Genomic DNA, 14,638 nt, shown 5'->3' on the forward strand with positions numbered 1-14,638 from the left:
TCAAATGGGGAGATCTGACAGATACCACCTCTAACAAGTGGTCAAAGTTAGCACCCCCAATAAATAGGACAAATTCGTATGACATTCCTAAGGTGGTTTAGGGAGAGGGAAACAGCATCTCCAATGCAGTATTCTTCTTAGAATGTTCCATCTGAATCTTACAGCAAGGAAATAATCAGACAAGCCCATGTTTGGAACACTCTACAACACAGGTGTCCTGGCTTCTTTAAAACTGTTAGCATTAGGAAAGACACCAAAAAGTTAAACTGAAAAGAAAAAAAGGCTGGGAGACAATTCTAGATTAAGGGGATTTAGAGACATGAGAACTAAATGTGAGGCATGATCCTTGTTTGAATCATGAATTAAAAAGAAACAGCCATAAAAGGCTTTTCTGAGACTGTTAGGAAGCTCAAATGCTGACTATATATTAGATAACATTCCTGGATCAGGGTTATATTTCTTTGGTGCAGTAATGATTTTATGGCTTAGACAAGAGAATTTCCTTGTTCTTAGCAGGTACAAGCTCAAATATTTAAGGGTGAAGCGTCATGACATCTGCAATTTACTGTCAAATGGCTCAGCAAAATAAAAGATTAAATACGTAGAGAGAACAAGAGAGAAGGCAAGGGAAGCCAAACCTTGGTAACGGATGGCGGATCCAGGTAAAGGGGTAGGAGTGCACATTCCTTCAAACACACTATCGGTTTGACATTTTTCACGATAGAAAGTGGAGGAGAGAACAAAAGAAATCCTAAGGGAAAAGCTAAATCCTAGAACGAAATTTATAATTTCAAAATTCATAAGCTGAAATGAAAACTCTATCTGCCAGGGTAGGTAAAAGCCTCCAATTTTTCTTATATTTTTGTATGTGCTGATATTGTTAATGATGCTTTGGTCCTATTTCCTAAACATATGCTTAAGCTGGGCTGGGCACACTTCAATCAGAAAGGAATCCATCAGAGAGCAAACGGATGAGAGGAGAAATGAATGGGACAGAAGGGAAGGTGCAATATGTATGTACGGTTTGCTCCCTTTTCTGTATGAAATAACCTATATACAAATAAGTGCAAAGACAACCCTCCTTGTGTAATCCATCTTTTAAAATTATTAACTTTCATAGAGCTGTAGCTCTTACCCTCAAAGCATTATTTTGTGAATAATTGTGTGTTTCTTCAATTAGTCCTTCAGACGCATGAGAACAGTTGCCTGGTCTTATTTGAGGGTATCCAATACACACTCAATTATGTTTTAATAAATGAATGGACAAATGAGCTCAGAATAAGCATGTAAGCAGGCTGGAGTGGAGGCCAGGACTGGGGAAGTGAAGGCTGGAATCTTGGGGGTGTGGGAGATGGCAGAGCCAGGCCACAGACCAAAGGATGCTGGAGAAGTCCGGCTGTGCTTGGCGAGCTGGTGGGCAGCCACGTCTCTGTTCTGCCTTCCACTGTGGTTACCCACATTTCCTTCTGCTCCCCTTTATTGGACTATAACTCTCGCGGGGTGAGAAGTGTACCAGCTGTGTGTCTGCACCTCCTGCCACCAAGCACAATGCCAGGCACAGAGCAGTTGGCTGGCTGAGAAAGCTTTCCTGAAGAATGAACTGCAAGGCCTTGAGGAGGTGGGATTTACTAATCACGCCTTTCCCACTCGCCCAGCTTTGTCTTTGTTATAAAAGCTGCAAAGCAGGCTGAGCCTAATGAAGTCGATATTTAACCTTATCTTTATTTTTGGCTTGACTTGTCCAACGGGTTCTGCTCAGCTGCACTGTTTACCTGCTCAGCTGTGAAAGCCACAGCACTGGGCAGCAACGGTGACCTTCTCAGCAGCAAGAGAAGGCCGCCTATTTTTTTCACTTAGACTTCATGTTTGGAGAATAAGCCAATAAACTTCCAAGCAGCCTCTGTGCCTAAAATCATGCCTAATGGCCCCCGGCATCAAAGGACTGGCCAAGAAAAAGGGGCAACAAGTAGCAGCAGTAGCAGCTGGTGCTTCCCCATGCCAGGCCCAGCACCACACCTCCAGAGACACTGTCACCCAGGATGCTCCTGAGAGCCAGAAAGCACTCTTGCCCCTTACAGAGTGACTCGTCCCAGTCACAGGCCAGAAATCAGCAGGGCGGGGGGTGGGGAGGGGGGAGGTGGGTCCACACAAAGCCATCGCCAGTGCTCAGGCTCTTACCCAGAACTCTCAGAGGCTATTCAGCTGGCAAACCTCGGCCTACAGGCCACATGCACATGTTTCTGAAAATAAAATTTTATTGGAACACAGCCAAATCATCTACGACTCCTTTTGTATTACAAAAGCAGAGTTGAGGGAGTTCCCGTCATGGTGCAGTGGTTAACGAATCCGACTAGGAACTATGGGGTTGCGGGCTCGGTCCCTGTCCTTGCTCAGTGGGTTAATGATCGGGCGTTGCCATGAGCTGCGATGTAAGTTGCAGATGTGGCTCGCATCCCGTGTTGCTGTGGCTCTGGCGTAGGCCGGTGGCTATAGCTCCAATTCGACCCCTAGCCTGGGAACCTCCATATGCCATGGAAGCGGCCCAAGAAAAAGCAAAAAGACCAAAAAAAAAAAAAAAGTAGAGTTGAATTGAGATTCTGTGGCCCACAAAACCTACAGTATTTACTATTTGGCCCTTTAAGGGAAAACTGTGTCAACCCCTGGTCTATAAAATCTGAGCAGAGACCCTGTGGCTTCGATCATGGGATAGAGTGATGTGTACTTGGATGAAAATTCTTATCATGGGCCCCATGATGAAATAATCAGCTGCCCGCAAGGCACGCTTAGGGTTTCACTTTTAGACAAAAAAACAGTATCATTTCCTCACTGCCTCATGTTCCAGAACCAATTTCTCGAGTGCTACAAGGCTGCTATGTGGAAAGGAGAGGGAGAAAATCGGATTTCATGGTCCTCAGCTCACACCTCCAACATAAGCATAAGCCTGGGCCAGAGACCACCACATGAACCCAGTCCTTCCGTGCCACCCCCCAGTTACAGAGGCAGCCAAGCCAGACCACTGCACACTGAGGAAAGGCGGCCGGGGGGAGAGCCTGGGGCACTCACCCTGCTTTCAAAATGTGTTCAGAGAATCAAGAGGGGGAATCAGGTTAAAATAGTTACGGCGGTAACATGGCGAGGAAAACACTTCGGTCCAGGGTAATTCTCAGCACAAGAGAGGGAAAATAAGCCATTTTTGAGAACATCAGGGGAAAGAAAACCTAGGCTCTTGCACAGACCAGATCTGTACTCAAGATTCGAGGGAGGATTAACTTCGGCAATAACACAGGCGCAGTGCTAGGCACTTTACATCCATGAATCTCATTTAATCCACCCAAACCTCTGTGAGGGAGGCAGCACTACTCCCATTTGACGGATGCGGGTCAGCAACTGATCCAAGATCACTCTGCCAGGAAGCAGTGGATCTGAGATGTGAACTCACCTCTTTTCAAAATCTCAAGGTTGACAGCACGCAATATTGCATCTCCGAGGCACAATTAGCTGAAAAGCCTGGGCAGGCGGTTGAGCTGGGATACCCAGAGTCCTAACTGCCCCCGCCATCCCTCCTAGGACATCACCTGCCCCCGCCCCGCCGCCGCAGTACGTCTTTCCTTCCCAGAGACTGAGCCAATAGCATTTGCAAATTCCACCGCCACAATTTTAATCTAGAGGATGGCGCTTTCTTTCTTTCTTTCTTCATTCCTTCATTCGTCCATGCATTCATTTCTATCGAAGGACAGTTGACTTACAAAATTACATTACTTTTAGGTACACAACACAAGTGATTCACTATGTGTATAGATTATACTCCATACCGAGTTATAAAATATTGACTCTATTCCCTATGCTGCACAACATATCCTCCTAACATTTATTTTATATCCTCCTAACACTTATTTTATTTATATTTATTTTAAGTTTGTGCCTCTTAATCCCCTTCACCTATTCACTCCTCTCCCCACTCCTCTCCCTTCTGGTAACCACGAGTGTGTTCTCCGTATCTGTGAGTCTACTTCTGTTTTGCTATGTTTGTTTTATTTTTCAGATTCCAAAAGTCAGTTGCTTTAAACGATACTCTAGTAACTAGCAACTTCGCTATCTTCCTTCTCGTATGTGTGCTGGCGTGAGAGTATGTTAGTAAAGACTATACGTGGTTTTTTTCTCCAGTAATTATATAATCATTGCGCAGCTCCTCTTTAGGCAGGCATCCTTCAGAACATTTCAAGTAGGGTAGTTCAGATGTGGAAAAAAATCAAAAACAATTTCTCTTTAAATTTCATACGACAAGGAGTTACCATTGTGGCTCAGTGGTTAACGAACCCAACTAGGATCCATGAGGACGAGGGTTCAATCCCTGGCCTCGCTCAGTGGGTTAAGGATCCGGTGTTGCTGTGAGCGAGGTGTAGGTCACAGATGCAGCTCAGATTCTGCATTGCTGTGGCTGTGACGTAGCCTGGCAGCTGTAGCTCTGATTCAACCCCTAGCCTGGGAACTTCCATATGCTGTAGGTGCAGCCCTGAAAAGACAAAAGACTGAGAAAAAAATTCATACAACATATGGAATCTCACTTGTAACTGGTAGAGATAAATTTGGAAAAAAAATCAGAAATTTTCTCCATAACTCTCTTGAAAGTGAATCCTTATGAACTACCTTTGATAATTTTGCCATGTAAAATTGAAATAAAAATACAGCTGAAACACGCTACCTAGAGAATGAAGAGGACAGCACTTCTAATGTCTCACACACACAAACACACACATACACAGAGAAATATTACTCGGCCATAGAGAAAGAGTGAAGTCTTGCCATTTGTAACAAGGAACATGAATGGGTCTAAAGGGTGCTATGCTTAGTGAAATGAGTCAGAGAAAGACAAATACCGTATCATCTCAATATGTGGAATCTTAAAAAAATGAAACAAATGAACAAACAAGTCAAAATAAAAACAGACACACAGATAAAGAGAATAAACAGATGGTTTCCAGAGGGGAAGAGGGAGGCAATGGGTGAAACAGGTGAAGGAAATGAAGAGGTATAAACTTCTGGTTATAGAATAAGTAAGTCATGGGGATGTAAATATACTGTATGAGGAACAGTCAATAATGCCGCAATAACTCTGTCTGGGGACCGAGGGTTACTAGACTCGTCATGGTGACCATCGCATAACATATTTAAATGTTGAATCACTGTGTTGATGCCTGGAGCAAGCATAAGATTATACATCAACTACATTTCTTTTCTTTTTATGGCCACAGCTGCAGCAAATAGAAGTTCCTGGGCTAGGGGTTGAATGGGAGCTGTAGCTGCCGGCCTATGCCACAGCCACGCAACCTCAAAACACCGGATCTGAGCCACTGCAGCCTGCGGCAACACCAGGTCCTTAACCCACTGAGCCACAGCGGGAACTCCCACATCAACTATAGTTCAACAAAAAATTTTCTAAAACTTAATACAATCAGATTATTTGGAAAGAAAAAAGACAACACAGCATTTCCAGGCATAAGACTGGTCCTGTCAGATTTCCGTCACTTCGCAAACCAAACCTTAACAAGAATTACAGCACCCATCCTCCCACCTCACCGTCACCCACAGCATGTGGTGGCTGGAGCTGGAGCTCATCATCATCTGTGCTTCTTCCCAACTCAGCGGTTAGCGACAGTAGCCAGCTAGCCTGAAAACAGTCCTGGTGGAGATACTTACACCATGGAAACTAGCAAACACATCAGGGCTCTTAGAAAATCCTTTTGGAGAGCCAGTCGTTGAACACTGCCCAGCACACCACTGGTCTGAAGGTCCCAAGACTAGAGAAAACCTCGTCTGGTTGCCCTCATCTCTGATGATACCATCACCATCATCACCACTTTAAGGTTTTAAATGGCTCTTAAAAGGCTCTTCCTTGTAGTTGCTTCATTTCGGACCCACAAAAGCCACGTAAGCTCAAGGCGCTCACAGAAAGGGAAAGGGAGGCAGAGAGTAGGGGAGTGACCCACACGAGGCAAGGATCTTGTGTTAATCTGTTAACCGTGACTAACCCACAATCGCCACATAGAAAGCACTCGATAAATATTTCTTGAGAGAATGAATAATCAAAGCAGGAGTGAGGGGTACATGGATCTCTTCCTGCAACAGCACAATGCCAGATATCTGACTTCATGTCAACGAAAATGACGACAAACCTAAAACCGTAACATTGACTTGCTGGGAAATTGCTCTTCAGCTTTCTACTTCTGCCTCCTTTCACCACGATTCCGCCAAGGGTAAGGCAAAGGACTGAGGCACAAGAGTCTGACGGAAAGGGCCCCCAGCTGAGAGACTACTTCAGTGGCACAACTCGCAGAAGTGACTCAACACAACACAGGGGTGGAGAACGCCATCCAGCTAACACGGCAGACCGAGCCGACTCAGAAGGATCTTCCCTTATAGCTCCAAACATGTGGACATTGACGTAGTACCAAAAAATAGATTTGAGTCATACTCAAAAGCAAGAGGTAAATGTCTGAGGGCTTCAAATAACCAGGGATTCTAATCTTGGAGCACAATGAAAGCGGAGACCAAAGTGGCTCACAGGCCCATAGAATTCTGACATGGGCTTTAAGGATTCAGGACCATTGTCCCATCACACTTGATCCTAACCAAAAGGCCAAGAAGCCGGGAGACCAGTGTCCCACGAGGTTGAGGGTCTAGGCCACAGGCTCCTCGTACAGTGTTGTCCCTCTTGCAAAATCAGGACTTCATGAACTGTGACCGTCTCCCAGGGCCTGGGGAGGAAAAACTTCATCTTTAAGAAATCAAAACCCAAGGCTCATGCCACATACAGATATGGGGGTGGAACTGATATTGTCCAGGTGATCAAAGGATACTCAACACAAAAATATAAAAACTGGAGTTCCCATCATGGCTCAGTGGTTAACAAATCCGACTAGGAACCATGAGGTTGCGGGTTCGCTCCCTGGCGTTTCTCAGTGGGTTAAGGATCCGGCGTTGCCGTGAGCTGTGGTGTGAGTGGCAGATGCAGCTCGGATCCCGTGTTGCTGTGGCTCTGGCGTAGGCTGGCAGCAACAGCTCCAATTCGACCCCTAGCCTGGGAACCTCCATATGCCGCAGGAAGTGGCCCTAGAAAAGGCAAAAAGACAAAAAAATTAAAAAATTTAAAAAATAAAATAAAAACTATTCCAAACCAGTAAACTCGCCCTAGAGGGGCACTTTCACAGCCAGGGCAACCCAGGCTCCCATGGACATACCACCCTCTGAAGAGGGTCTCACGATCAAAAACTACAGATCACGAATGAAAAGAACTGCAGAGGGAAAATCATCAGACCTACTAATCAAAGAAGATTTGGGACAACCAAAGAAAGCTGGCCTCCAAGGTATTCTCTGTAATGTGTTTCTCAGAATCCTAGAAGCAGGAGCCTCCCTGCAGTCAAGAGGTTCCAGGACCCAAGAAGCCTGAGGAAGACATCAAGCAAGCCCCAAGTCCCCACAGGGATTCACAAAGCTCACTACTGTCAAAGCTCGGACAAGTCCTGCGGTTTCTCAGCCTGCTTCCTCTGCTTCTCCACGGTCTCCTAAATGCAGCTCATCTGAGAAGGTTTTTTTCTTAACCTAAAACCCACACATGTCTCACAACATCATGGTTTTACAGCCAGAGCTGGGTAAATGCTGACTTCAGGAAAATAGCCCTCACTTGCTAACGTGCTCCAGAGACCCCCCACTCCACTCCCAGGCTTATCTTCCAATTCTCCCTCCCACAGAGACCCTTGATTCTCATCACACAGGTTATTTTCCCCTCAGTACAGTAAGTTATTCCAATCTTCCATGTCTGTATTCCTACAGTTCCTTCAACCTGAATCGACTTCCGAAAATCCTACCCTCATTCTCCAAGTTTTCGTTCAGACAGTGCCTTTCTGATGAGGCCTTTCCCACCCCCACAGTCTGGCATAAACTCCTCCAGGGTCCTTTCCTTGAACTTTGATTACAGGCAACTACTTTTCTCAGCCACGTACTCTGGGTGCATGTATTCGGTCCGTCTGCCGCCAGCCTGCAAGCTCTCGAACGGTAAAGACTAAGCGTCACTCGCCTCTTCTCCCCGTCGGGGTGGGAGGGCACGAATGCAGAGCAGGGGCCTGGGCAGCTGACATGATCAGCTTCAAATTACAGAGCCGGCTACTACCTAGTTTCCTCCTCTGCAAAATGGCCTTGGGAGCTGTAAAAATTAGAAATGATGTGCAAAACAGTAGCCCGGACAAGAGAAGTTGGGCACAAAAGCCTGCACGCACCAGCATTACATGTATCTAAAGTTCACAGGAGTTCCCACTATGGCAGGAAGAAGCTGACTGTAGCAGCTCAGGTTGATGCGGAGGCGCAGGTTCGATCCCAGGCCCAAGAACTTCCATATGCCACAGGTGCAGCCATAAAAAAATTTAAAAATTCACAAAATGGTAGAACGGATTATGAGAAGTCAAAATGGTAGTTTGGCTTCTCGGAGAGGGGGATAGTACTGGAAGGAAGGTCTGGAGTTTTGTTTCTTGATCTGGATGCTGGCCTGGCGGGTGTTACGCTTTGTAAGAAGCTAAGCCATGTACTTTTTACTTGTTCATGTCTCTGAGTTTACTTCAGTAAAAACATCACTGTTTTTAATGATGCGTGAAATACTCACCGTGAGACGGATTCGGGGTTGCAAAGTGGCGATATATTCACTCACAGGTGCTCACTGAGCTGCCCTCTCAGGAGAACAGTAAAAAGCAACGCTGATGCAGGCCCAGGCCACATCATCGTTTGCAGGCTGAGAATCTGGCAACTCTAATGCTGACCTCAGAGCGCGGTAGGGCTGCCAAGAGCTCAGCCTAGGCATAGGATGAACTTGCTTAGACACTGAATAAAGCCTCAGTTGCAAGCACTCGAGCCCAGCCCACCAGCCACAGAGCTCCTGTCTGCACCCCACACCCACGGCTGGTGCTGGTGGGAGAAGCCAGGAATTCAGACAGGATGGCATGCAACACCAGTGATCCCAGGAGACAAGGTCCAGTCCCTTCCAGGAGATAAGTGATCAGAATTTGGCTCCTGATCACAGTTTTAGGAGACAACAGAACATAAACATGTCAGCACGCAGAGAGAAACTAAACTTCAGTTCTCATTTTAACACATACTTGACACTAATCTAATTTTTCTGAAGAGACTCAACCAATTTCTTCCTGACCAATGTCTAAAATGCGGGCCACTTCCCCATTAGTTCTCACTCTGCAAAGCCTCAGTAGTGTTTCATACGAAGGCATGGAATTCATGAGAAGTAGAAACATTATTTAGCAGCTAAAAAAGCTAAGATTCAGAAAAGTCCAGAAACCAGCAATTCATTAGCAAAACCACACTAGAACTCAGGGGTCGTAGCTCTTCTCCCTACACTGTGTTCATCCTGGAAGGCTGCTGACCCTGCCCTTGGGTCAATGAGGCTGCCCGTGGTGAGGGCTGAACTGTGTGTCTCCAAGGGCGCACACGAACAGGCTGGCTGCTCACAGGGAGAATCAGGTGACGGGGGGGGGGGGGGGCTTGCTTCTCTATCGAGCAGGGCTCGAAGGGAGAGGGGAGGAAGGTCCTACCCAAAGAACTAGTGATTTTGTGACTCCAGCCGTATCCACTTATCCTCTCTCAAATTACAGGAATTTTAAAACCAAAACTACAAAGAGGAAAAGCAGGAGAGAAAATGGCAAAGATCCATGCCTCCTTCCAACCTCTAGTTCCCACATGTGTCCTTGTCCTCTGGAAAAAATGTTAACATGGTCCCCATAACCTCAGCTGGCTCAGCACAGAGTCCTGCCCCAGCCTCTACTCCCTCGGGAAAGTCTGCCGAGCACCTCCCACGGCCTCCCGGGGCTCTGTGTCAGGACTGCACGTGCCACAAGGATGGCTAAGGTACCCGCACAGCCTTCAAGGAGCTTGGGCAGTAGTGGGGGAGACAAGGCACGGGTAAAAGCAAGGGCTGCTGGAGGAAGAGTGACATCTCAGCCCCAGGAGGGGCCCAGGTGGTGGTGGGGGTGCTGACGTGCCGGGGACCAAGAGAGCACTACCACCTTCAGCTCCCGCAGGGCACAGAGCTGCAGGCCAAGCCAACCATCCAGACCAGTGTGGGCTCTGGGAAGAGCTTCCCTTTGAGAAAGGCCCCAGTTAAGGGTTACTAGTAGTAGTAGTAGTAGTGGTGGCAGTAATAGTACGACCAGTAGTAGTAATAATAATGACAGCAGCAATAATCCTATGTATCATCTCATTTCATGCTTAGAACTCTCTAAGATAGACACTTCACTATCAATAACCCTCTTTTACAGATGAGAAAACTGAGACTTAGGTTCTTTTATTTTTCCATTCAGCAAATATTTTTTAGTGTCTGAACCTGATACCACTCTAGCAGTAACCATAAGACAGTCAAAATCTCTGACTATACTGCATACATTCTGGTGGAAAATAAACAATTTGCCAAAGGTCACTCAGCTTATTCAAGCAATGGAGCCAGGATTCGAATTGAGTTATTCTGGCCGCAGAACCTATACTTTAAAACTTCCAACAAGCAAGCCTACCTGGACCCATCCACAAACACTTAAAATCAGCATTAACAGGAGTTCCCTTTGTGGCTCAGCAGTAACAAACCTGACTAGTATCCATGAGGATGCAGGTTCGATCCCTGGCCTCGCTCAGTGGGTTAAGGATTAGGTGTTGCTGTGAGCTGCCATGTAGGTCAAAGACGCAGCTCGGATCTGGTGTTGCTGTGGCTGTGGCACAGGCCAACAGCTGCAGCTCTGAACTGACCCCTAGCCTGGGAATTTCCATATGCCACAGGTGCAGCTCCCCCCGCCAAAAAAAAAAAAAAAAGACCAAAAAAAAATCAGTATTAACAGTAAGATAACATATTGTCTCTATTTAAAATACATAGTTTGAGGATGGATTTGAAACCCACCTGCACCTTCCAATACATGTTGAAAGAAACCTGAGGGCTGCAGGCAGAGAAGCCAGTCATCATACAACTGATAGTGCTGTTCAAGTGTAGATTTTGCTGCTTACAGGTTATGTGATTGCCAACACAACTGAATTTGCTGAAAATGTTAACATTAAATGCAGTTTGATTTTTAACTTAAAGATCCTTGATTTACTTCAAGTACACTAAAAAACTTCACTGTTATTTTTTCATGCAATATTGCAAGAAAGAGCTGTTGCTGTACATGCAAGCGATTACACCCATCATATGCAATGTAATCAAAGGGAGTAAAGGAGTTCCCACTGTGGCTCAGCAAATTAAGAACCTGACATAGTGTCCAAGAGGATTCATGTTCAATCCCTGGCCTCATTCAGTGAGTTAAGGGTCCAGCATTGTCAAAAGCTGCGGTATAGGCTGCCAGTGTGACTCAGATCCCACACAGCCGTGGCAGTGGCGTAGGCTGGCAGCTGTAGCTCCAACTGGACCCCCAGCCTGGGAACCTCCATATGCCTCAGGTGTGGTTTTAAAAAGAAAAAAAAAAAAAAAAAAAGGAAGTAGAAATCATCAAATCTCCTGTAACAGATCACAGAATCTTCAAAGACTACAAGGCTCGTGTTTAAATGAGAAGTATCTAATTGTCAAAAGCTTCCAGCTATGTAACTTCCACAAGGTGTGAGCAATTAAGGGGAAATAAAACTATAGGTTTAACCAAAGAGAAAATGCAGACTAAACCCCACTACTCATTTATAAGCCTCAAAATTACATGGGCAAACTTAAATATACCAAGGGGTCAAGATCATGAGTTATACACTTTCTGAAAAGCATCACATCACTCTGAAGTTACACATAACTTCTGAGAACCAAATAGGGTACACTTCAGTAATGTGAAAAGTACGTACACTCCAAACTCTGATTCGACAAAAAGAGCAACTCACGTGGAAGCGAAGGAACAAGTGAAAGCCACAATAGACAGTTTTTAAGTGTGTTCCTTCATTGCCATGCTGCTTTGTTTCTGGAAAGATGCAGTTAACTCCACGGTTTATTTTACTGTGACCAAAGACAAAATCAATGCCACCACCATCAACAGAACCTCAAAATAAAGAACTGTGATAACTGCGATGACAGCTGCCATTTATTGAGCACCTGCCAAACACTGTATTTGATATTTTTGCCCATTATCTCTAACCCTCATGTCAGCTCTGTAAGGGAGGTACTCTTAGGACTTCCATTTGACCTATAAGGAAATCATAGCTTAAAGAAACCCGTGACGTTCTCAAGGTCATTCGGCCAGCAAGCATCAAGCTCAGAGTGGAACCAGCTATGCCCACGTCCAAAACCCAAGTGGTTTCTAGGGCATTACAACACCTCCTCCTACTAACAACCCACCTCCGCCCCAGTCCGGGGATGCCAAGCATGATAAGCCCTTCGCTGAAGAAAACTTATTATCATCTCCGAGCAGGATGGGTCAGCACGAATTCAAAGTAGCAGAGTCCCCTTCTTAATCCAACACCCCCAAGTTGATCAAAATGCTGCTGCTTACACGCCTGCTTCCATTCTCTCAAACTACACTTGAAGACATGCTCAAGCAGGCCCCAAACCGGCCAACTGCCCCAACATTCAGACAGCCAATCTACCGACTGGTAGAGTCCTTCAAATTGTGCCATTTGGGAGCACAGTCCAGAGAAGACAGTATCCAGGCTTGGCAGGAAGCGAGGAACGCCTCTCCGTCCCTGAGGCTGGGGGCGGGAAGGGGCCCAAGGACTGGCCAGAGCGTCCCTTCCCCTGAAGGTGCTGCTTCACATTGACCCATGGACGTGGAGCCTCCCTAAGACTACAGGGGAGTCCAGCTTGCGCCAGGGACCTTGTGGGGACCCACGGTTCCAAATAACAACTGCTCTTCTTCTTGATCAGACTTTTGTAGGATGACAGGCTGGGACTTGTGACTTTCACCCTGTTCTCTGGACAGGAACCTTTGGACATAGTCTCAACTCCAATGTAAAATCCTTCTCAGCGGCTTTTCCTTGAATATTCCCTCAGAAAAGGGCCTCAAGCTTGAATGCTAAGAGTGGACCAAGACAGTTCAAGAAACATTTACTGAGCCTCTCTGAGGATGCAGAGTTGAGCGAGGTGTGGTCTCTCCCATCAGGAAACTCGCAGGTGGGTGGAGGAGCTAAGGCTAGCTCAGAACTACGCTAAAAGCAGAATAAGGCAAGCGGAGAAACGGAGGAGAAAGGGGTTACCTCGGATGCACAGTCACTAATCAATGCAGCCCATACTGACTGGGCACCTAGGAAACAGGTACCATACCAGGCATTTTACACACCTTAGACCATTCAAGGCCCACTGGTACCCTATGGGACATGTTCTATGACTGCCCGCTCTTTACACATGAGGAAACAGGTGGAGAACTAGAGTATCCTGCCCAGGGTCACTCAACTGATTTGTAAATCGCAGAGATGAGATTTGGACGCCAGCAGCCAACACCAAAGCTTATGTAATCTTCAGTATAGCAGACTGCATCCCCCTGGAATAAAGAAATTCCTCCTGGCAGAAGAAGAACCTGAACTGTTTGGGAATCCAACCAGGTGAAGATGGAAGTAGAAAATACGCCTAACAGGGGGTCAGCGAGGGGGGAGGCTGAGAAGTAGGACAGACCGGCAGGCACGGGTCAGCTAAAGCAGAGGTGGAAGTCAGGCTGCCAGCACCAAGGAAGAGGCGTGTGGTCAGTGAGGGCACGGGGCCACGAAAGACCTGATTCTAGCTCTGGCGTGCCCACTGAAAACTGGGTGACCTTCAGCAGTTCCTATCCCTGCCCTGGGCCTCAGTTTTCTCAGTGGTAAAAATTCCAATTCCCTATTGGAATAGATATTCCTCAAAGGTTTGCTCTGGCTTAAGTGCTCAGTGATACTCATGAGAGGCCATGTGGGACAGCAGTTAAGACCAGGTGAAAGGCAGACCAGCTAAGCGACCTTGGACAAGCCAATTAACTCCACTGAGTCCATGTCTTCATCTGAAATGTGAGGACAACAGCGATGCCTGCTTTACGGGGCGGAGGTGAAGGCCAAGTGAACTGCAGGTCATCACGCACTTAGCACAGGGCTTGGCAAACAGCCCACGTTCAAGAAATGGGACGGCTTTGTCACCCTCACCACCATGACTGCTATTCCTTCTTTAAAGGGTCCATAAAACCGATGCAGCGGCCATGGACCAGAAAGCAATGTTTTTTTAATGGACAAAAAAATATGTATCTTTTGTGTTGTTGTTCATTTGAAAAAAAAGGCTCATTGAACCACAAGTCCTTCCCACGAACCACCTGGAGAGAGGCTCCAGTTTCACAGAAGGGCCACGCCATACCTTCTCTTCTGAAGAAACGGTCAGCTTGTCACTGGATATCAAGCTGCACACCTGGTCCAGACTTAGGCTAAGAAATTCTTCCCCCAGCATCACCTCTGGAAAGTGCTGCTCTGTTCCAAAAAAAGCAGAAGTTCAGAAAACAAAGTTATAAAACACTCCTGCCCTTCCATGAATCAAGGTCATGACGATCTGTGGGATTCCGAGCAGAGTCCTGGGAGCTTTGGGGGAGGTGCGAGACAGAGAGAAAGACAGACATTCCGGCTGGAGAGAAATAAGCCTTTTACTTCAGCAGCAAAGGTACCCCCCCCTCCCATGACCCTCCATCCC

The 14,638-nt window shown here is 46.5% G+C and overlaps 1 protein-coding gene across 1 annotated transcript in view; it reads right to left on the reverse strand.

The window, feature by feature from the left end:
• KLHL3 (kelch like family member 3) overlaps positions 1–14,638 on the reverse strand; it is a 121,320-nt gene that overhangs the window by 40,236 nt on the left and 66,446 nt on the right. Inside the window, exon 6 of the mRNA XM_047778696.1 lies at positions 14,312–14,421. Within this exon, the coding sequence (XP_047634652.1) occupies positions 14,312–14,421 (110 nt within the window). The remainder of the gene's footprint in view (positions 1–14,311; positions 14,422–14,638) is intronic.

This window comes from Phacochoerus africanus, chromosome 4 (assembly GCF_016906955.1).
Source record: "Phacochoerus africanus isolate WHEZ1 chromosome 4, ROS_Pafr_v1, whole genome shotgun sequence".
Classification (NCBI taxonomy): Eukaryota; Metazoa; Chordata; class Mammalia; order Artiodactyla; family Suidae; genus Phacochoerus; species Phacochoerus africanus.